Here is a 21,899-nt window from a genome sequence, read left to right on the forward strand (position 1 = left end):
CTGGTATCAGGAGGCAAAGGAGAATCCTATCTTCTCTCCTGGGTCTGGTCACTGATACCCTTGGCTCAGGCAAAGCGGACTTTGAGTTAGGAGTCACTGAGAACCTGGGGGAAAAAAACCTGTCAACTACAGTGTTCCTTGACATTCAGACAAGTTCTGTTCCATGGGGATTTCTATATTTGGCCAGACTGCAAGGTATTAAGGTAGATGAAACAGAAGAGATCTGAAAACTGCACGCTGAATTTCTCCTTGAGGTCTTATTTCTCAGAAATATGAGGCAATTTAAAATGTATGTGAGAAAAGAGTATTTTTGAAACTTTTCAAAAATAAAAGAAAGATCAAGAAGTGCTTTTAACTAATATATATATTAAAGGTTATTTGCCCGCATAGATAAGACAGTCTTGTTGCTAGGCAACGGAGATACCGAGACAATGGTGGGCCACGGAGGTAGAGGAGCTCATGTGTGTTTTAGTATGAATTCCTGTCACAATAGCAGCCAGGCTAACAAGCTTCTCCCAAAATGGGAAATGGCAGAAATGACGATATGATGGACAGAGAGGTGAAGCATCTGGATTTTATTTGTCTAACATACCCAGTTCTTGTATGATGCAGTTAATACTTTTATTAATGTAGAATGGCCTGTTTATGCTAATAGGGATTTTTCTAACTTTGCAGCTTGTAGTTGATGACTCTGTTAGTGGAAGGAGCTGCAGGACTTCAGATACCAATGTCTAATGAACAGACAGTTCTTAGAGAACTACCACGGGCAGAGGCGAAGCTAGATTATCTTAGCACTGTGAATATGGTGTATTCAGAAGGAAAAACAAGGACTCAGTCCATCACTCTTCTATCAAAGGTATTTAGTTACCTCTTAAAAGTGAAATTCATAGGACAGGTGATGGCAGCTGTTAAAGTGTATTTTGTATCATAGATTTTCATAAGAGCATAATATTTTTCATTTTAAGGATTTAAAGATTTTGAATATTTAGTATGCACATTTTTATTCTAGATCACTCTAGTCTTTTTTTTTTTTTTTTTTTTTGAGGTAGGGTCTCTGTCACCCAGGTTGGAGTGCAGTGGCACAATTACAGTTCACTGCAACCTTGTTTTCCTGGGGTCAAGTGATCCCACCACCTCAGCCTCCCTAGTAACTGGGACTACAGACATGTACCACAATGCCTGGCTAAATTTTTTTTTTAATTTTTGTAGAGACAGAATCTCACTGTTTTGCTCAGGCTGATCTCAAACTCCTGGCTTCAAAAGTGCTGGGATTATAGGCATGAGCCACAGCACCCAGCCAAGATCAATCGCTATAGTCTTTAGAATTCTTATTTTATAATTTCTACTTCTAAAATGTTGTATGGGAGGCAAAGAAAATAAGTTCCCTTCTTCCCCCTACCCCCACTGAAAAAGAAAGGAAAGAAAAACCATTGGAGAATGTGAACAGAGGACTTTTTAATTATTTTAAGCTGGAGGAGCAAAAGCAGTCAGGAAATGGTTGAAATTGTGTCAGAGGCCTTATAGCAACTTATTTAAAAGAAAACCTATATTACAAGAATTGACTATATTTATTAACTGTCAATAATATACTCATTGCACAGGAATTATTTCGTCTTTATTTGAAGACTTCAAAATGCTAAACACAGAGCAGCACTTTATTATGGTCATGATTTTTGAGGTTTACAAGATTGCAAAAGTATCACATTTTACGTGGGAAGTATCACATGGATATATTACAGAATTTCAGTTCAATTAAAAACAGTACGTACCCAGCTTTCCCACAAAGTGTGAACATCATAAGGCATATGTCCCACTTTCATACTCACCCCTTTTCACATAGAGTGGCCTTAAGTTGAGTTAGATTCTAACGTGATTCAAACCGAGTTGTCATGCAATGGCCTGAGGCTCCGGTGATTCAGAAGAGCCAATGTGGATGACTACAAAGAAGAACCGAAACAACAGAAAAAAAAAGTTCCCTACAGCTTCATTTATCATTTGACTTCCCATGATTTATTTATAAAGGATCATCATCTCAATTCCACTTCTATATACATACATATTCAAAAGAACTGAAACCAGAGACTCGAACAGATACTTGTCCCAATGTTCATAGCAACATTATTTGCGATGGCTAAGGTGGAAACAACTCAAGTGTCCATCAGTAAATGAATATATCAACAAAATGTGGTATATCCATACTGTGGAATATTACACAGCCTTAAAAAGAAATGAAATTCTGATACATGTTGCAACATGAATGAACCTTAAAAACATAGTACATGAAATGTCAGACACGAAAGGACAAATAATATATGATTGCACTTGTATGAGGTACCTAGAATCATCAAATTCATAGAGACAGGAAGTAGAACAATGGCTCCTAATGGCTAGGGAAGGAGGAATGGGGAGTTATTGTTTAATGGGTACAGAGTTTGAGAATGGGGTCATGAAAAGCTCTGAAGATGCATAGTGTGATGGTTGCACAACAGTGCAAATTTACTTAATGTCCCTGAACTGTGCACTTAAAAACAGTTAGACGGTAAATGTTATGCTATGTATATTTTACCACACATGGAAAAAACAATAATCATTTAAAAAACTGTATAATTGCCTCACCTAACTCAACATTTGAATTTCTCCTTGCAGGAACTATGCCGTCCTGTTTTTCCCTTTCTGACCTCGGGTTCAAAAATATAAAAGTGTCATTGCAACATGCCTTAATTTAAACTCTGGTAGGATATTGCAAGATCAGATCAGTAATTTTCTCTCCTGGAAATTTCACCTTCTATTGCTTTCCTGAAACATTATTTATTTATCCAGTTACCTGCTAATGCCAGCCACATGCTTAGGGCATCATGAAGATATCAAGAGAGAAGCCTAATTTTTCCTGCTCTGGTTATAGCTTGTAGGACAGATGGCATGGTACAGACGGCAGTTCCACAGACTGGACGGATGGCCTGATCTTCATTCCAAAGTAGAATGCAAGTCTTGAGATTTTAGTTCAGTCATAACATACCATCTATGAGTCTAAGTTTCTGTTACCAAGGAAGAAATGAGAGGCCTCTCAGGAAAATAGTTAAGTAAGGAGAAGGGAGAAAGTTTCAATGGTGTCTAGGTATGGTGCGCCCAGACAAATAGGAAGAAGCACTCGTAATGTCATTTGACATTATACCTGTACACGGTCAAGTTTCTTACTAAGGAATTAGTAATGTGAGAAGCTTCATTTCTCAGCTAGAGGACTATCCGCAACCTTCAGGCACCCTTCAGACTTCCAGCCATACCCTTTGCAAAGCAGTTGAAATCAGATCTAAAAATAGACTGGTGGAGGGAGGGCAGGGATAGGTACTCCAAGTTTGGTCTTTGAATTAGATCCAAAATGTAAGAAGCAGAGGAAGTAAAAAGGGCTGATGGGCTTACTTTGAAGAATAGCTTGAATTATCTTCCAGATTTACATTAGGAATCCTAATTTTAGCCTATGCCTCTTTCTTACCTCCTATCTTGACTCCTAATTGGTAATGCAAAGAGTTTTCTTTTATTCATCTTTAAGCTCCTACTGTTTCTTTAGGTCCTAAGGAATCTACAGACAAATGGGACGTCGTATTAAAAGCTGTGTAGCCAGTGATTCTGGGATATATTATGATCAATTTTGGTTCCCAAAGGTTTACCTCTCACATCAGTGGTTGTCCAAACTAACCTCGAGTCCTGGAAATGTATTGGTAAACTATTACTTGAGTATTATTATTTTACAAGCCACCTGCCATGAGTCAGAGTTAGATGCTATTCAGAGACAGTGATCTTTCAATTCTCAGGGGTTTAATTTCTATCCATGGGTACATATCCAAGAATAGAACCATTTTTCAAGAAAGACAATTAGTGTGGATCATCAGGGTTTTTATTTGTTTGTCGTGGGTTTTAAAAACTTATAATATTTTAAAATGGACCTTTTGGAGGAAGTCTGTTTGTATGAATTTTAACATGGACCTTTAGGTTTTGTCATTGGCAGAGCACAGGGGCTGAATCACTAGTGCCACCATTGGTGATAAATAAGTGGATAAAATCTTTGGAAAGTTAAAATGTCCCCAATAGAATATGTAAATATAGTAGAAGGTGATAAAAATAGTGACCTTAGGTTCTGTGGAATAGATCTATATTATGTATGTTTCAGGATTTATTTGTAATAGAATTTAGGTAAATATTTGTTAAGTAGACAATAATGTATGTTCGTAAGAGTGTAACAGAAAAAGATCACAGAGCAGAGGCTTTGTTTTCTTAAGTTTACTACTATCCAGGACAAAAGAAATACACACATGAAACATTAGAAAATATATCAGAAAGGGGCCATCAGAGAAATGCAAATCAAAATCGCAATGAGATACCATCTCATACCAGTTAGAATGGCGATCATTAAAAAGTCAGGAAACAACAGGTGCTGGAGAGGGTGTGGAGAAATAGGAACACTTTTACACTGTTGGTGGGACTGTAAACTAGTTCAGTCATTGTGGAAGAGTGTGGCAATTCCTCAAGGATCTAGAACTAGAAATACCATTTGACCCAGCCATCCCATTACTGGGGATATCCCCAAAGGATTATAAATCATGCTGCTATAAAGACACATGCACACGTATGTTTATTGTGGCACTATTCACAATAGCAAAGACTTGGAACCAACCCAGATGTCCATCATTGATACACTGTCACATATACACCATGGAATACTATGCAGCCATAAAAAAGGATGAGTTCATGCCCTTTGTAGGGACCTGGATGAAGCTGGAAACCATCATTCTGAGCAAACTATCTCAAGGACAGAAAACCAAACACCACATGTTCTCACTCATAGGTCGCAATTGAACAATGAGAATGCTTGGACACAGGATGGAGAACATCACATACTGGGGCCTGTTGTGGGGTGGGGAGACAGGGGAGGGATAGCATTAGGAGATATACCTAAGGTAAATGACGAGTTAATGGGTGCAGCACACCGACATGGCACATGTGTACATACATATGTAACAAACCTGTACATTGTGCACATGTACCCTAGAACTTAAAGTATAATAATAAAAATAAATAAATAAATAATTTTTTAAAAAGAAAATATATCAGAAAGGATACAATTAGGTTCCCAAATCAAGAGAACAATGCAGAAGGATGGTGAGAATTCAGAGGAAAAGTCAATGTGGGTCAAATTGAGGAAATTTCCCTGAGAAGGCAGGAATCGGGAGAAGTCTTCTAATATTGTATTTGTGGATAAAATAGCCCCTTCCGTTCCCCTGGGCTCTGAGCAACTTAGAACAGATATCAAATATATTCTTATACCAAAAGAATAGTTACTCTGACAGTTGGTTCCAGTCACCAGACAAGAAGGTAGCAAGCCCTGGAGCAAAATGCCTCAGAGAGGAATAGGCCCAACTTATTTATTACTTTAAATCAGTTGGCAAAATGTAACCCGAAACAAGCAGCATTGCAGTCTCTGAGAGGCTTTTAAAATACAGATTCCTGAGCCCCAGCCCACACCTACTGAGTGAAAATGTCTGGGGTGGAGCCCAGAAAGCAACAGCTTTCAAAGCTCCCAGAGTGATTATCAAGTTTAAAAATCAGAGTAGACAGAGGTGGGAGAGAATGGCAGAAATCTGATGTAGTCAGGAAGTAAATAAACATTTATATAGTCTTGTTGACAACTGAAGCACTGGCTTGTTTTGTGTTACTTTGTTATCTTTATTCCAAAGTAGCTTGGCATTGTTGAATGCCTTCTTTGAGGCCTCTGTATGTGGTTAAGGATAGAGTCGTTCTCTGGAACCTCACTGTACTATGGCCTGTGATATCTGTGCTTCCCAACACGTTTGCCGCATGACACAGAAGGCTTCGCTTGGGATGTTAGCTTATTATTTGGCATCTTTTCCTCTCCTGGTTCTTGGCGGGAACCATAATTCAAATCATGTCCTCTCTTACAATTGTGTTAGATATTACTGTGTCCAGCTGGGTCTACCTTATTAGTATCTACCTAACTGAAGACAGTACTACCATGCCTTGAGAGGGTGACTAGCTTCTGAAGCTTCGATACTGGGTGCAGATACTGTACTACCCTACCCCAACAAAAGGTCCTCTATAAGGACTTTTGTGGTCCAAGCATAGACAGGCTTTGTCTGTAAATGCAACAACAAGGGCAGGGAACAACTTGGCCAGTAGCACAAGGGCAAGGCACCTCCACAAAAACCGAATGCCGGGAAATGAACAAGAGAGGTTCTTAGCTATTATGAGCTTGTCAAAACTTCTGCTGGAAGAGTTGCCAAGTATTCCTCCTGACCTCCAAGACTGAAATAAGGACATGGAAGTAATAGAATTCAAACTTCTGCATTCTCTGGCTGCTAAAGAGAATAATACTACGTATAACTCAAGGACACTGTAGGGAGGAAGGAGGACACAGACACAAAGACACCTTTGATATTCTTATGTTCCAGCCAATGCCACTTCATAGCTAAACCCTCCCTTTACAATAGAATTCTTCTTTTTGTAGCTTTCTTATTATGAAAAATTTCAATCTTATAAAAAAGTAGACAAAACAGTATAATGAAGATCTATGTAGCACTACATCAGCTTCAACAAATTTCAACTCATGGCCAAGCTTATTTTATCCCTACCCTCACCATTTCTTCCTTCCTGTATTGTTTTGAATCCAGTCTCAGATGTTTTATCGTTTTAATCTGTAACTATTTCAAATGTGTATTTTTAAAAGAACTTAAAAATGACATGACAACAATACTATGATCACATGTGAAATTAACAAGAATTTCAAATATCCTGTCAATGTTCAAATGTCTAATTTTTGCATACATATATATATATAATTTTTTAACAGTTTATGTGGGTCAGGATGCAAATACGGTCTGCACATTACAGGTGGTTGATGTTTTCCTTAAGTTCTTTTGACCTATACATTTCTCTTTTATTTTTATTCATTTTTTTGAAGAAATAATCATTTGGCCTATATGATCGGTGCTTTAATGCACACATATCCCCTGAGGATTTGTTCAAGTGCAGGTTTTGAGTCAGAAAGTCTGGGGTGGACCTGAGATTCTGCATTTTAAAAATCTCTCAGTCTATCTCAGGCAATGCTTTTGCTGCCGTTCGACAGACCAAACTTTGAGTAGCCAGCTTATAGCATATCCCACAATCTGGATTTTGCTGACTGAATCTTTCTAGTGTATTTCAACATGTTCCTCTGACCTTTACATTTGCCAAATTGGTAGTTGAGTACAAAGACTTGATCAAATTTAGGTGTTTTTTTTTTTTTTTTCTTTTTGGAACCACATAAAACATAATGCTTGGTTGTCTCCTTCTTTGCAATGCTAGTAACTTGACCTTCTAGGCCTATTTTTATTAATGTATTAGGGGGTATAAAAATATTACCGTAAAGACAAATTTCCCCTCATCTACCACCTAGTGGTATAGTTCATATAAGAATCCCAGAAAAAAAACTTAATTGTTTTCCTTTATTCACCAATTTTCAAAATAATAAGTTGGTTTACTAACATCTTCCAATGGTGACCAATTAGGGTTTGGATTTTTAAAAAATATTTCCCTAGTGGTGACTGTTGTTGTTGCTGTTATTTTAAAATTCATCACTAATTCATGGATTTAAACATATTTCATGCATCTTAATCCATTTCTGTTGTTACTTTCATGTGAAAGACTCTCCAGGTTGGCCTCTCAGTCCTTTTGATACCACCCTAGTAGTCTTTGAGTGCCTCATTGCTATTTTGTGTAACAAGATATTTCAGCCTTAACTTGTATATTACATTTCCTGACCCAGATCTGCAATCAGCCATTGCTCCAAAGACTATTATTGTTTCTTTTAGTGGAAAGGTATTTAATGATGATAATCTGGGTTCTATGGTGCTCGTTGTCCCTAGGTTGTTATAATGCAAACTTTGTAACCCCACAAATACATGCTTTAATATTTTCAGTTAGAAATGCAGACATATATATATACACACACACACATACACACACACACATATACACACACGTATATATGTATCCTAGAAGTATAGTATACAATTATTGCATTGTTCATAAAATGCTGCTTTTCTACTGAACTTGATTTCAGAAAAATAATATAAATAAAAATGTTTCTGATTTGTTTTATTAAATGTGCCACGCAAACAAAAACATGATTTTTATGGTGAATACTTTATAATAAAAAGCCAGAAGAGACCTCGGAAAAACAACTTAACCTCTTCCACATCCAATTTCATGATCTGAAAACTACTTTTCTCACAGGGCTGTTAATAACAAAGCTAACATTTACCAAGCATTTACTGCAAGCCAGACACTTTACATACACTTTTTTTTTTCAATTAATCCTTATAGCAGTTATTTTCAAGTAAGTGGTGTTTGCCTCATTTTACAAATAGTAGACTTTCCCAAGGTGACACAGCCAGTTAAGTGGCAGAATCGGTGCTTTAACAGGTCTCTCTGGCTCCATGCTCTTAACCTAGAGTATAGGGTGGTAATTACATGAAAGAATGAATGTATGGTGCCTCTGGCTCAATGCCTGACAAATAGTGTTCAATGGAAAATAAATGTCAGGTCATAGAAGTAGCCTTGGTGGGTCTGTGCTTGGCATTTGGGATGGGAGATGGGAGGGCAGACGGGCAGAGGAGGCCAGCCAGCTTTCTGCTTTACCAGGCTTCTGGCCCGTTGACACTCCATCTTGCTAATTTCCCATGTTGGGTCTAACCTATGTGTCCACCATGACAGATGCTCTCATGTCAGAGCTCAAGGTCAGCCCTCAAGAGTGCAGGCTGGCACCTTCTGTCATGTTGTCTCTTAAATCTACTCAGCAAGTGGCAGTAGTCCGGAGGCAAGTCTGTCTTGGCCTCTTCCCCTTACATTGTGTGTCATTAGCTGCTACATGGCTCTTTGTTCAAAACAAAATTCACAAAACTGACAGATTCATCTGCTAATGTCGAGAGACATCAGAGCCAATCACAGGAAACTTCCAAAAGGCAAATAGGGTCACTTTTCACAAAGTGGGATTAAGAATAGCAAAATAGTCTTGTCATTAAAAAGGACAAATACATTTTCCTCTCAGCAGGCTCACCCTAGGAAAATAGGGAGATTTATATGAGTACATAGTTTAATTATGATTGCTTTGAATAATTTCAAATCAAAGCATCCACCCCACGTACAGCCAACCTGTCATTGACCATTTTGAGCTAGTGAGCAGTATTTTTCATTGTAAATGACATCTTCATGATGATGAAAATTTAGGTGTGAAGTGCAACATGTTGGCACTCATTGAAGATAGCAAATAATCACATATATTGTTTTAAATCACCTGGAAAGGGAACTAGTTGACTGTTTGTTTTACTGTTTTGTTTTGTTTTTGAGACAGGGTCTAGCTCTGCTGTCCAAGCTGGAGTACAGTGACATGATCTCAGCTCGCTGCAGTCTCCACCTCCCAAGCTGAAGGCATCCTCCCACCTGAGCCTCCTGAGTATCTGGGACTATAGGCACACTCATTTATTTCTTACAAACACTCAAGGAAGCAGGTCCACCTAGTAGCACTAGTGTATAGATGAGGAAAATCAAGGCTTAAAGTGACTAAATTGATTTCTAGGTATTATATTATTAGTAGCTGTTGTAAATGGGATTGCTTTCTTGATTTCTTCTTCAGATTGCTCTCTATTGGTGTATATAAATGCTACTGATGTTTGTATGTAGATTCTGTATCTTGCAACTTTACTGAATTTGCTTATCACTTCTAAAGTTTTTTGGTGGAGTCTTTAGGTTTTTCTAAATATAAGATCATATCATCTGTGTACAAGGCTAATGTGACTTTTTCCTTTCCAATTTGGATACCCTTTTTCTCTTTATCTTGCCTAATTGCTCTGGTCCAGACTTCCAGTATTATTGAAGAAAAAGTGGTAAAAGTGAGCATCCTGAAAGAACTATACAAGGAAAAATATAAAACACTGATGAAAGAAATTGAAGAGGACAACACACAAAAAAATGAAAGGATATTCCATGAGCATGGGTTGGAAGAATTAACTCTGTTAAAATGACAATATCACCCAAAGCAAATTATAGGCTCAATGTAATCGCTATCAAAATACCAATGACATTCTTCACAGAAATAAAGGACCCCAGTAGCCAAAGCAATCCTGAGCAAAAAGAACAAAGCTAGAGACATTACACTACCTGACCCCAAAATATACTACAAAGCTATGGCAATTAAATCAGCATGGTACTGGCATAAAAACAGACACATAGACCAATGGAACAGAATAAACAACTTAGATATAAATCTATGTATTTATAGCCAACTAATTTTTAACAAAGGTGCCAAGAATGTGTTATAATGGGGAAAGGGAAGTCTCTTCAATAAATGATCCTGGGAAAACTGGTTAACCATATGCAGAAGGGGGAATCTAGACCCCTAGCTCTCAACATATACAAAAATCTAATCAAAATGGATTAAAGACTTAAGTCTAATACCTGAAACTATGAAAGCACTAGAAGAAAACACTGGGGAAATGTTCCAGGACATTGCTCTAGGCAAAGATTTTTTCGTGTAAGACCTCAAATGCACAGATAACAAAAGCAAACATGAACAAATGGGGTCATATCAAGTTAAAAACCTTCTTCACAGCATCCTGGCTCACACGGTGAAACCCCATCTCCACTAAAAATACAAAAAAAAAAAAAAATTAGCTGGGCGTGGTGGCGGGCGCCTGTAGTCCCAGCTACTTGGGAGGCTGAGGCAGGAGAATGGCGTGAACCTGGGAGGGCAGAGCTTGCAGTGAGCCAAGATCAAGCCACTGTAGTCCAGCCTGGGTGACAGAGCAAGACTCCATCTCAAAAAAAAAAAAAACCAAAAACAAAAAAAACCTTCACAGCAAAGGAAACAATCAACAAAGTGAAAGGACAACCCAAAAAATGGCAGAAAATGTTTGAAAACTATTCATCTTATAAGGGATTAATAATCAAAAGAGATAAAGTGTTATGTATAAACAACTAAATAGCAAAATGTCAAATAATTTGATTTTAAAATGGGAAAAGATCTAAAAACACCTTTCTCAAAAGAAGGAACAAATGGCCAATAGGTATATGAAAAAATACTCAACATCACTAATCATGAGAGAAATGCAAATCAAAACTACAGTCTCACCCCAGTTATAATAACTTTTGTCAAAAAGACAAGGAATGACATACTGGTGAGGATATGAAGAAAGGCGAATCCTTGTACACTGTTGGTGGGAATGTGAATTAGTATAGCAATACTGTGGAAAACAGATGGACATTCCTCAGAAAGCTAGAAATAGAACTAACCATATGATCCAGCAATTCCACTATTAAGTTTATGCCCAAAAGATAGGAAATCAATATATCAAAGAGTTACCTGCGTTTCCATGTTTATTGCAGCACTATTCACAATAACCAAAATATGGAATCAACCTAAGTGTCCATCAACTGATGAATGGATAAAGAAAGCGTAATACACACACACACACACACACACACAGGAATATTATTCAGCCACAAAAAGGAATGAAATCCTATCATTTGCAGCAACATGGTTGGAACTGGACGTCATTATGTTAAGTGAAATAAGCCAGGCATAGAAAGACAAATATTGCATGTTCTCACTCATACATGGAAGCTAAAAAAGCGGATCTCATGAAGATAGAGAGTAGTCTGGTGGTTACCCGATGCTGGGAAGAGTAGAGGGGAGTGGTAGGGGATGAAGAGAGGTTAATTAATGGGTACAAATATATACTTAAGACCTGTTGTTTGATAGCTCAGTATAATTAATTAACCTTAATACAGTAACCAACTGTACATTTCAAAATAGCTAGAAGAGAACAATTCAAATGTTCCTAGCGTAAAGAAAAAATAAATATTTAAAATGATGGTTATCCCAGTTACTCTAATTTGATTACAGGAATGTATCAAATTGTCATATGTACCCCCAAAATATGTACATCTAATATGTATCAATAAATAAATAAATAGTGACTAAGGTGCACGACATTGTGCACCCCATGCCTGGAACAGCCTGGGTGAGAGCCCACTGCTGAATGGCTCCACTGCCTTCCATCATGGTGCACTGCCAGCAGGAAGATGTGGCTGCCATTGATGCTTAACTGCACAGGACACCGGGCTTGATTTCTCTGAGAAGACTGCTTTCTGGAGCCTGGCAACATGGCAGCCCTGAGGGAAAGGCCCAACCTGGCATACTCACTGTCCAAATCAAAAGGCAGGAACTCTTGGGACTATTTTTCGGAACAAGAACCTGCACATGTAGAAAACTGCAACAGGTAAAGCAAAATGGCCCTCAAGGGGAGTTGCTCAAAAACAGGTATCAACTGGACAGGAGTTTGGGGTATGAATACGTACTTAGTTTAAATGGATTACATTTTAGGAGGCTGACGGTATTTATGAAGAAATGCGTCTGTTAAAACTAGAAATACGGGAAAAAAGTGTTGGTTTGTGTTGTATCTGTTCTGTCTGCAATGATATCTATGCATTTATGGATTTTTCCCTAGTACTCAGCTTAAAGTAAAAAATACCAGAACCTTATGCAATGATGATTCATTGTATTTGCTTTTAGATATTTTTCCAAATCCATATTAGGCATTTCTTGAAAAAAGGCGATTGAGCAGATTTTAAAGGTCTTACATTGAGTAATTAATTTGTCTCAATCACTATGCTAGGCAGTCTAGGGTGGGCAAAAACAAAACAAAACAACAAAGAATGAAAAGAAAGTGCTGAGGAACTGGGGAGGGGTGGCAGAGAATTTGAGAAGGTTTCATGTGGGAGGTAACATTTAGACTGGGTCCTGAAGAATGAGTAGGAGCTTTATGAGTTTGGTGAGAGGGGAACAAAATAAGAATGAACACAAAGTTTCTTCTCTTGGCTTTCTTTCCACCCTTCTGTGCGGTTTCCTCTTTGAAGTCTTGCACGTGGTGTGCAATATGTGTGGTATCATTAATAGTAGAAAGATTGAGGTTCAGAGCCATTAACTCAATTCCTAGGTGCCATACAGCAAGAGGCAGCCTGTGGCTAAACTCACATCCGTTTATTACTAAGCCAAAATATCAAAGGGCTGCCTTTTATACTTTTCCTAATCTCACTCTCTGGATCTAATAATAAAAATAAATGAAAGAAGACAAGATAAAATTTATGTATCTTTTTTGTGTTTCATCCTTCACTCAGCTTTGCATTATGAGGTGCAACTGATTGCAATCCTTCTCATAAACAATTTAGATTTTCTTTTTTATATAATTAGGACATTAATTTTGTTCACTTTTCATACTAAAGATAATAGTTTTAAACTCTAAATCCAATACTATATTTTAGCTTTTAAAGTAAGTAATTACATGTCCATCGTAAGTCATACTTATTTTCAAATTCACTGGTAAGTAAAACAGGCTGGGTGTGGTGGCTCATACCTGTAATCCCAGCACTTTGGGAGGCAGAGGCGGGCAGATCACTTGAGCCCAGGAGTTTGAGACCAGCCTGGGCAACATGACAAAATCCCGACTCTATAAAAATTAGTCAGGTATGGTGGCGTGCATCTGTAGTCCCAGCTACTTGGGAGGCTGAGGTGGGAGGATTGCTTGATCCTGGGAGGGTAAGGCTGCAGTGAGCCCAGATCGCGCCACTGCACTCCAGCCTCAGTGGCAGAATGAGACCCTGTCTCAAAAACAAAACACACAAAAAATACTTAAACTTTCCCCTTTGGAGTTCTGGTAAAAGAGATGATATTATGGCATCACACTGTGAACCAAAAAGGTGTTTATTCAAGTAAGGATCTTGCCCCCTGTGCAGGAGCATCACTCTTGCTGCAGACCCTGAAATGTGTGCTGAGATTTGTTCTTGAGTAAAAACACCACGAAGGATGGCACCACCCATGAGATCCCTTGATGAAAAAGCAGTTCCCAAAATAACGCAACTTCTTGTCCCCTCAGCTGAATTCATTTAGGGTGCTGTCTTGCAGTGTTTTTATTATATACTCAGACTACCACTGGAGTGAACAAGAATACTATGAATCAAGGTTCTTCTGTTTTCCAGTCATTGGCTTGAATGTGGACCATGTTTCAGCCCTTGGACAAAAATTTTCATTCGCTCAGCATTTATTAGCCACCACCACCCTCACCCCACCCCATGTGCGACCACTGTTACTATGTCTGAGGCCTTAGCAAGTAGTCGAGCATATGACGATTATTTTTGTAATGAGACTTTTTAAGCCAAAAACTTGATGTAAAGCCTTATTTCACATTTCACAGGAAAAATTCTGTCATAGACTTAGATCAGGCAAGGAGACTCAAATCCCTGATACTGAAATGATAGTGATGGGACACATTCTGGTCTCTAAGCTGATTCAAAGCTGAGGACTGGCAACTCCTGGGGAGCACCATGCATATACTGGCACTCCGGTATGATGGGCATCCCTGGAGTTGGCAGTGGGGTGCCCTGCAAGTGAGTTTGGACCAGTAGGTCAGGAAAGATCCCTTAATGAGAAATGCATGACTCACGAGGATAATGGTATAATTATAAAACAGCAAGCAAAAGAAAATATTGCAGCCGGGCGCGGTGGCTCAAGCCTGTAATCCCAGCACTTTGGGAGGCCGAGACGGGCGGATCACGAGGTCAAGAGATCGAGACCATCCTGGCTAACACGGTGAAACCCCGTCTCTACTAAAAAATACAAAAAACTAGCCGGGCGCGGTGGCGGGCGTCTGTAGTCCCAGCTACTCGGGAGGCTGAGGCAGGAGAATGGCGTGAACCCGGGAGGCGGAGCTTGCAGTGAGCTGAGATCCGGCCACTGCACTCCAGCCTGGGCGGCAGAGCGAGACTCCGTCTCAAAAAAAAAAAAAAAAAAAAAAAAAAAGAAAATATTGCAATATGAATGAATATGAAGCCTGGTGCCAAATTGTCATGAGTTCAAATACTGGTTTATTTATGTGATCTTGTGCAAGTTACTTAACTCCTACAGGTTTCACTCTGGTCATCTGTAAATGGAGTTAGTAGTAGTATCCAATATATACAGGGTTATAATGAGGATAAGATAGCATTTGTAAAGCAAGTGGACACTGACACATAGTAAGTATCCTAGTAAGTGTTTGTTTAACAAATTATAAAACACATTTGATTGGTCATCCTGCAGATGCTTAGCAAAATTAGACATAAATCACATGGCCAAGATTTTTCCTGTCTATTCTCAAACACTGAAGTTGTTGTAATGCTATCTTACTTCAAATTAGAATAACTTTCATTATGTTTTACACATTTGCCATACTCTACAGTCCTTTAAAGAGAGAGTGAAAACAAAACTTTATATCAATTATAAAGATACATGTGTATAAAGACATACATGTCAGCCAGGCGCGGTGGCTCATGCCTGTAATCCCAGCACTTTGGGAGACCATGGTGGGTGAATCACAAGGTCAAGAGATCGAGACCATCCTGGCCAACATGGCGAAACCCCAACTCTACTAGAAATACAGAAATTAGCTGGGCAGAGTGGCACATGCCTGTAGTCCCAGCTACTCGGGAGGCTGAGGCGGGAGTATCGCTTGAACCCGGGAGGCAGAGGTTGCAGTGAGCAGAGATTGCACCACTGCACTCCAGGCTGGTGACAGAGCAAGACTCCGTCTACACAACAAAAGAAAGAAGAGAGAGAGAGAGAGAGAGAGAGAGAGAGGGAGGGAGGGAGGAAGGGAGGAAAGGAAGGAAGGGAGGAAGGAATTTTACTGCATTGCTTGAAAAATTAGAAACAATTAGAAGTCTATCAGTGGAAGACTGAATAAATTGTGGCATACTCATAAAACATAATAATAGACATCATTTAAAATAAATGAATTAGCTTTCCATGAAACAAGGATGCATTTCTAAAACAAGGATAAGCATGAAGAAGCCTAGAAGAATATTTACAGCATTTACAGTAAACCTTCACATAAAATTTAAAAACACATGAAAGAAAGTCATATGTTATTTTGAATACATGCACATGTAGAAATGTGAACAAAAACAGCAGCCTAAAAGTTACATAACAAAATCAAGATGATAAGGCTGGCACGGTGGCTCATGCCTGTAAATCCCAACATTTTGGGAGTCCAAGGCGGGTGGATTCTTTGATCCCAGGAGTTCAAGACCAGCCTGGGCAACATGGCAAAACCCCATCTCTAAAAAGAAATACAAAAATTAGCTGGGCTTGCTACTCAGGAGGCTGAAGCAGGAAGATCGCTTGAGCTCAGGAGGTCAAGGCTGCAGTGAGCCACGGTCATGCCACTGCACTCCAGTCTGGGAGGCAGAGCGAGACCCTGTATGAAACAAGCAAACAAACAAACAACACCCCCCACAAACAAAAACAACAACAAAAAAGCAATATCAGGACAATGATTTGAGGAAGGAGGAATGGAAATAAAATCTGGCAGGGACAGAGAGGGGTCTTTGATTTCATCTGTAAAATTTTCTTTCTCAAAAAATAAAGATCTGAGAAAAAGACAGCAAGCTGTTAACATTTATTAAATCAGGGAGGAGGATACGTTATTCTCTAATCTTTTTATTTATATTTGGACATATTGATAATAAAAATAGTAAACAGAATGCATTTAATTGCCAAACCATAATTCTAAAGTTTCCACCCATGGATTTTATTACTTCTCCCAGTTAATTTAAAAAAAAAAGATGGGGTGGATTTCAAAACATTAGCATATTACCAGCTGTACTGGTGTTTCTTATAGATGGCCCTGTTTCATGAGGTTTGGGTAGTGCTGGCACAGGGACTCTAAGGAATGTATTTTCATTATTCTAGAAATAGTTCTAATGGTCTATTGTAGAACAGTGTTAATGGGAGTCATGTAGATAAATCCCCAAGCAGGCTTTTCAGCGGTTGCATTTTTTGCTCAGCCAAAAATAAAAAAGCCTTCCTCTTGCCCTCCTGAATAATTCTGCTAAGCAAGCATGTTGTCTATTTTCAGGTACTTCAGATGAAACAATATGGAAGCATTTATTTAGGGTGTTTTGCATTGCAAACTTCAGCAGAATGGCAAGGCAACTAATCATTCCTTTGAATCTATGTAATGAATAACACTTTGAGTATGTTATTGATTGATGGAACAAACAGCACCATAGCCCATTTTTTCAGTGCTATGTATTGAGATGTGGCTGGTGTGCTCTGAGTCTGGCAATTCTGTGTGCACTGTGTAAATTAACTGGGACAAGGGTCTGTGACCCTTTATTTATTATTTTTAGAATTGCAGTGTGGAGGTTAAATATGCCATTGACCTTTTTATATCCAAGGTACAGTGTATTGTGTGTAAAATGTTCACCAAATTAATTTTGTCAGATGTTGTCTACATTCTAACTAGAAAACAATTCTCATAGGCTGAAACATGAATATTTCTAATAGATATATTTTCAGTGCCTCGATTGCAATGGCATTTAACATTGCTGAGATTATGAAACATGAAATTTATGTATGCAGTTGTATTATTTATTGACTGCCTGTCATGCACTGTTGGATCTGGGAATAAAGTGATGACCAAGACAATTCTGCTGTCTCCAAATTGTTAATAATCTAATGTGTAACAGAGTCAAGAAAGTAGGTAATTATAAGACAGGAGGATAAGCACTAGGTATAAATAAAGGGTGTTGGCCGGGCATGGTGGCTTACGCCTGTAATCCCAGCAATTTGGGAGGTCGAGGCAGGTGGATCACAAGGTCAGGAGATTGAGACCAGCCTGACCAACATGGAGAAACCCCATCTCTACTAAAAATACAAAATTAACTGCGTGTGGTGGTGCATGCCTGTAATCCCAGCTACTCGGGAGACCGTGAGACAGGAGAATTGCTTAAACCGGGGAGGTGGAGGTTGCAGTGAGCCGAGATCGCGCCATTGCACTCCAGCCTGGGTGACAAGAGTAAAATTGCATCTCAAAAAAAAGGGGGTGTTAAGAGAGCACACAGCAGGAAAACCTACCCCAGTCTAGGGTGATAAGAGTATCAAGGAAGGCTTCCTGATAGAAGTGTGTATGCTGAGACGTCATTTGGAGACTGAAGGAAGAATAGTCCTCCAAGCAGAGGAAACAGCACATGGAAAGGCCCAGAGACAAGAGAAAGCGTACTTTGGGCCAAATGTTCAGGTCATTTCTTTGGTATGAAGAGTCTTCAGCACTCTGTGGTTGTATCTCTTTGGGATTCTTAGCTCAAGTCACCCTGAGAATGGCCATTGAACATTAATCATCTGAAAGTCCTAGTTTTGATCCTCAGCACAATGCACAGACCCCCACCCAAGACCAATTAAATCAGAATCTCTAGGGGCTGGTCCCAGGCATTAGGACTTTTTTGAGTTTTGTTTTGTTTTGTTTTGTTTTTGAGACAGAGTTTCACTCTGTTGCCAGACTGGAGTGCAGTGGCGTGATCTCAGATCACTGCAGCCTCCGCTTCCTGGGTTCAAGCGATTCTCCTGCCTCAACCTCCCGAGTAGCTGGGACTACAGGCGTGCACCACCACGCCCAGCTAAATTTTGTATTTTTAATAGAGACAGGATTTCACCATGTTGTCCAGGTTGATCTCGATCTCTTGACCTCGTGATCTGCCTGTCTCGGCCTCCCAAAGTGCTGGGATTACAGGCATGAGCCACCGCACTCGGCCAGGACTTTCTAAAAGCTCTCCAGGTGATGTGAATGTAGAGTCAGGTTGAGAATCACCGACTGACAAGACAAATCCTGACAGATGTGTTGATTGTCAAAGATGTAAGGCAAGTCTGAGAGGCAGAAGAGCTGTTCAAAGACTGCCAAAATGATCTGGCAGTGAAGAACTGACCTTGGGGATCACATCTACCAGCCTTCTCATGTGCAAAACCGTGAAAAGAGTGACTCATATCCTCGCACTGGCTCTTGACATATTCAGACAATATTTCACAGGGTTTTTTTTTTTTTCTATTCATTAATTCATTCGCTGCAAAACACTTAGCTAACCCTTGCTATATGTCAGTGTGCTAGATGCTATGGATAAGTATATGAGTAAGACATTAACTCTACCTTTGGATAAAAGCGCCCAGTCTAGTGAAGAGTCAGTAATCACAATCCTATGAAAGGATTAATCAGAGATGGATGTGCATTGCCCGATTGAGGAAAGGGGTTAGCCAAAAGACCAGAGAAGGGCTACATTTTGAAAAATGAATAGGAGTTTGCAAGATGGGGAGTGCAGTTCCCTGAGACAGAAAGACTTTGTGCATGCTTGAAGGCTTGAAGGCTATGAGAAGTGTGGCTTGAAAAAGTAGGCTGGAAAACTGATTTGACCACCAAAGGTCAAGAGACCCTTCTCTCCTATTGCCAACTGGCCACAACTCATGCTTTGGCAGTCTGTATGTAACTGAAAGCTTTGTGCTCACATGTCTCCATAGGGTTGGAAAGACCACGTCATATCATGGTCACTGGAATACAGCTAAGAGCAGAAATCAGTAGCTCAAGGTTCTGAGAGTGGTCCAAATACAGCTGAGGATCCAGTGTTCTGCTGAGGCTTTGAGGACCAGCTGAAGTACATCTCTAGTACTAAAGATGTGTGTCACTGTTTAGGCAGCCTCTAAGGTGGCCTGCAAGGATCTCTGCCTCCTGGTATTCACTTCCTTATGGAATTCTCTCCCCTTGAATGTGGGCTGGATTTATTGACCCTTTACTAAAGAATAGAGTAGAGTAGAAGCGTCACTTTTGAGAACAGGTTATAAAAAACTGATCTTCCATCTTTGTTTTTTTTTTCTCTCTCTCTCTCTCTCATTGTTCATCCTGGGATAAACCAAATACCATGTTTTGAGGCAGTACTGTGCAAAGATCCTTGGGGTAAGGGGCCAACACCCACCAACAGCCATGTGAGTGAGCTTGGAAGCAGGTCCCTTCCCAGTCATTCCTTCAGATCACACTGCATTCCTGGTTGACAACTGGCTGCAACTTACTGGGAGACCTTGAGCTGGAGACACTCATTTAAGCTCTAACCTGGTTCTTGACCCACAAAAACTGAGAGATAATCAGTATTTCTTGTTTTAAACATCTCTGTCTCTGGATACCTTGTTACACAGTCATAAATATGGTTATAGTCACCATTCACTGAATTTCTGTATATCTACATCCTCTATGAAGACCCCACAGGTTGGCTACAGAGAGTTATTATTGTTCCTGATCCTGATTGCCCCGCCTTGAAAAATAAGGTTTATCTCAGGCCTGAAATATATGTCAAAATAAGAATGAAGAACTAAGAGATTCAGCTGTTCTGATGCTACCAGTTTAAAATGCAAGATGGTGAAGATTATAGTTGTTGGCAGTATTAAAAGTGTTTTCAAATGGCACTCCTTTTCATCTGAGAGTGATGACCCAACTTCCTCTCTCTTCCCATCATCCACAAACCACCAGAGTGCATGCAACATTCAAAGCTGATCAGGAACTCAGGATAGCATCTCAGAGTCTTACTACAGAACTGCTGCCAAGCACAAGCCTTTTTCTATTTGGTTCTTTTCATTTTTATCTATTTCATCAAAATCCTGAAATTTAGGATAATTTGGAATGTGTGTGTTTATGCAGCCTTTCTGGTACACCTTTCTTTTTATTTTCATAGGATGTAAATATTTTATCGTTCCTTTATTCACACACAAAAGATGTTTTGCGTGGTAAGCTAATAACCTGCCCAGTCTTATAACTCTGGCATAGAAACTAACTTGAAAAGCCAAATCTACAATAAAGATAATTTGCTAAGTAAAAACATGTGGGTATCTGATACCTTGATTTATTTGTTTAAATATTTGGTAAACATAAGGTTAAAAATATATAATGTTGCAACATATTAGAATTCTTCTAAATATACAATTTAGTCTGTTTCAGGAACCTAACCCATTTCTTCTTAACTTTGTAACACAGGAGAAGAAAACCTCCTGGCAATTTTACGACGAAGATGGTGGAAGTACATGATTTTGGGACTCATAGACCTGGAAGCAAATTACCTGGTGGTCAAGGCTTACCAATACACAACGCTGACTAGTATCCAGGTACCAATGGTTCTTCTTTCCTTCTCAACTTCCTCTAGCCACATGTAGTTTACTTTCAGTTTAGTCCTTGAGAATCTGTATACTATAAGTTACTATCTGTATACTACACTATAGTATACAGACTGTACCATACAGATTCTGTATACTATAAGTCTGTAAGTTTTGCAACAAGAGGGAAACTGGTTGTATAAAAATTAACTTGAACTTTATTTATATGTCTTATAATTTTTTTAATTTAAGTGTAATTGGACATCTTTTATCCCTTTGTTTTGAATATATTACAATTACTATTGACAATGTAAAAAAATCTGTGTCTTTGAATGCTGTCAACTAATCTTATGTTAGGAGAATTATTAATAAATATAAAAACATCAATTTTAATCACAACTTATAACTTTTTAGAATGTTAATAGACTTTGATTAAATAATCGAACTGCTTAATAATCTTTTCTTTTAGCTTTTTTAATGTGTAAAATTTGCAACCTGAAGGGACAGGATTTTTCCTAAAGGGACAAGAATTCAATTCTTAAAATGTGTTATGCCTGAAGATAGCTACTGTGTTCCTCTCTCCCTTCTTCCCTCTCCTTCTCTTTCTCACACACATGAACACACACACACACACACACAATTGCAAGTTTACCTTTGCTTTTCACAATTTTTGACAGACATATATATTCCTCATTGCACTGTAAATGATAAACTTAACTATTTTTGTTTCATCTTCACTTCTTTTTATATGACAATATTATTAATTCCATACCATTGCAAAGCTCTAGGATAAAACACAAAACAAAACATTGTTCTCATACTAGATTTAGTTTAGCTTTGATACTTCTTGCCATCTTGT

The 21,899-nt window shown here is 38.8% G+C and overlaps 1 protein-coding gene across 2 annotated transcripts in view; it reads left to right on the plus strand.

The window, feature by feature from the left end:
* Positions 1–21,899, plus strand: part of SLC35F1 (solute carrier family 35 member F1) — a 401,538-nt gene that overhangs the window by 305,741 nt on the left and 73,898 nt on the right. For both annotated transcript variants that reach the window (XM_025382917.1, XM_025382918.1), the window contains exon 3: positions 20,925–21,052. In XM_025382917.1, coding sequence (XP_025238702.1) covers positions 20,925–21,052 — 128 coding nt within the window. The remainder of the gene's footprint in view (positions 1–20,924; positions 21,053–21,899) is intronic.

Source organism: Theropithecus gelada, chromosome 4 (assembly GCF_003255815.1).
Source record: "Theropithecus gelada isolate Dixy chromosome 4, Tgel_1.0, whole genome shotgun sequence".
NCBI lineage: Eukaryota > Metazoa > Chordata > Mammalia > Primates > Cercopithecidae > Theropithecus > Theropithecus gelada.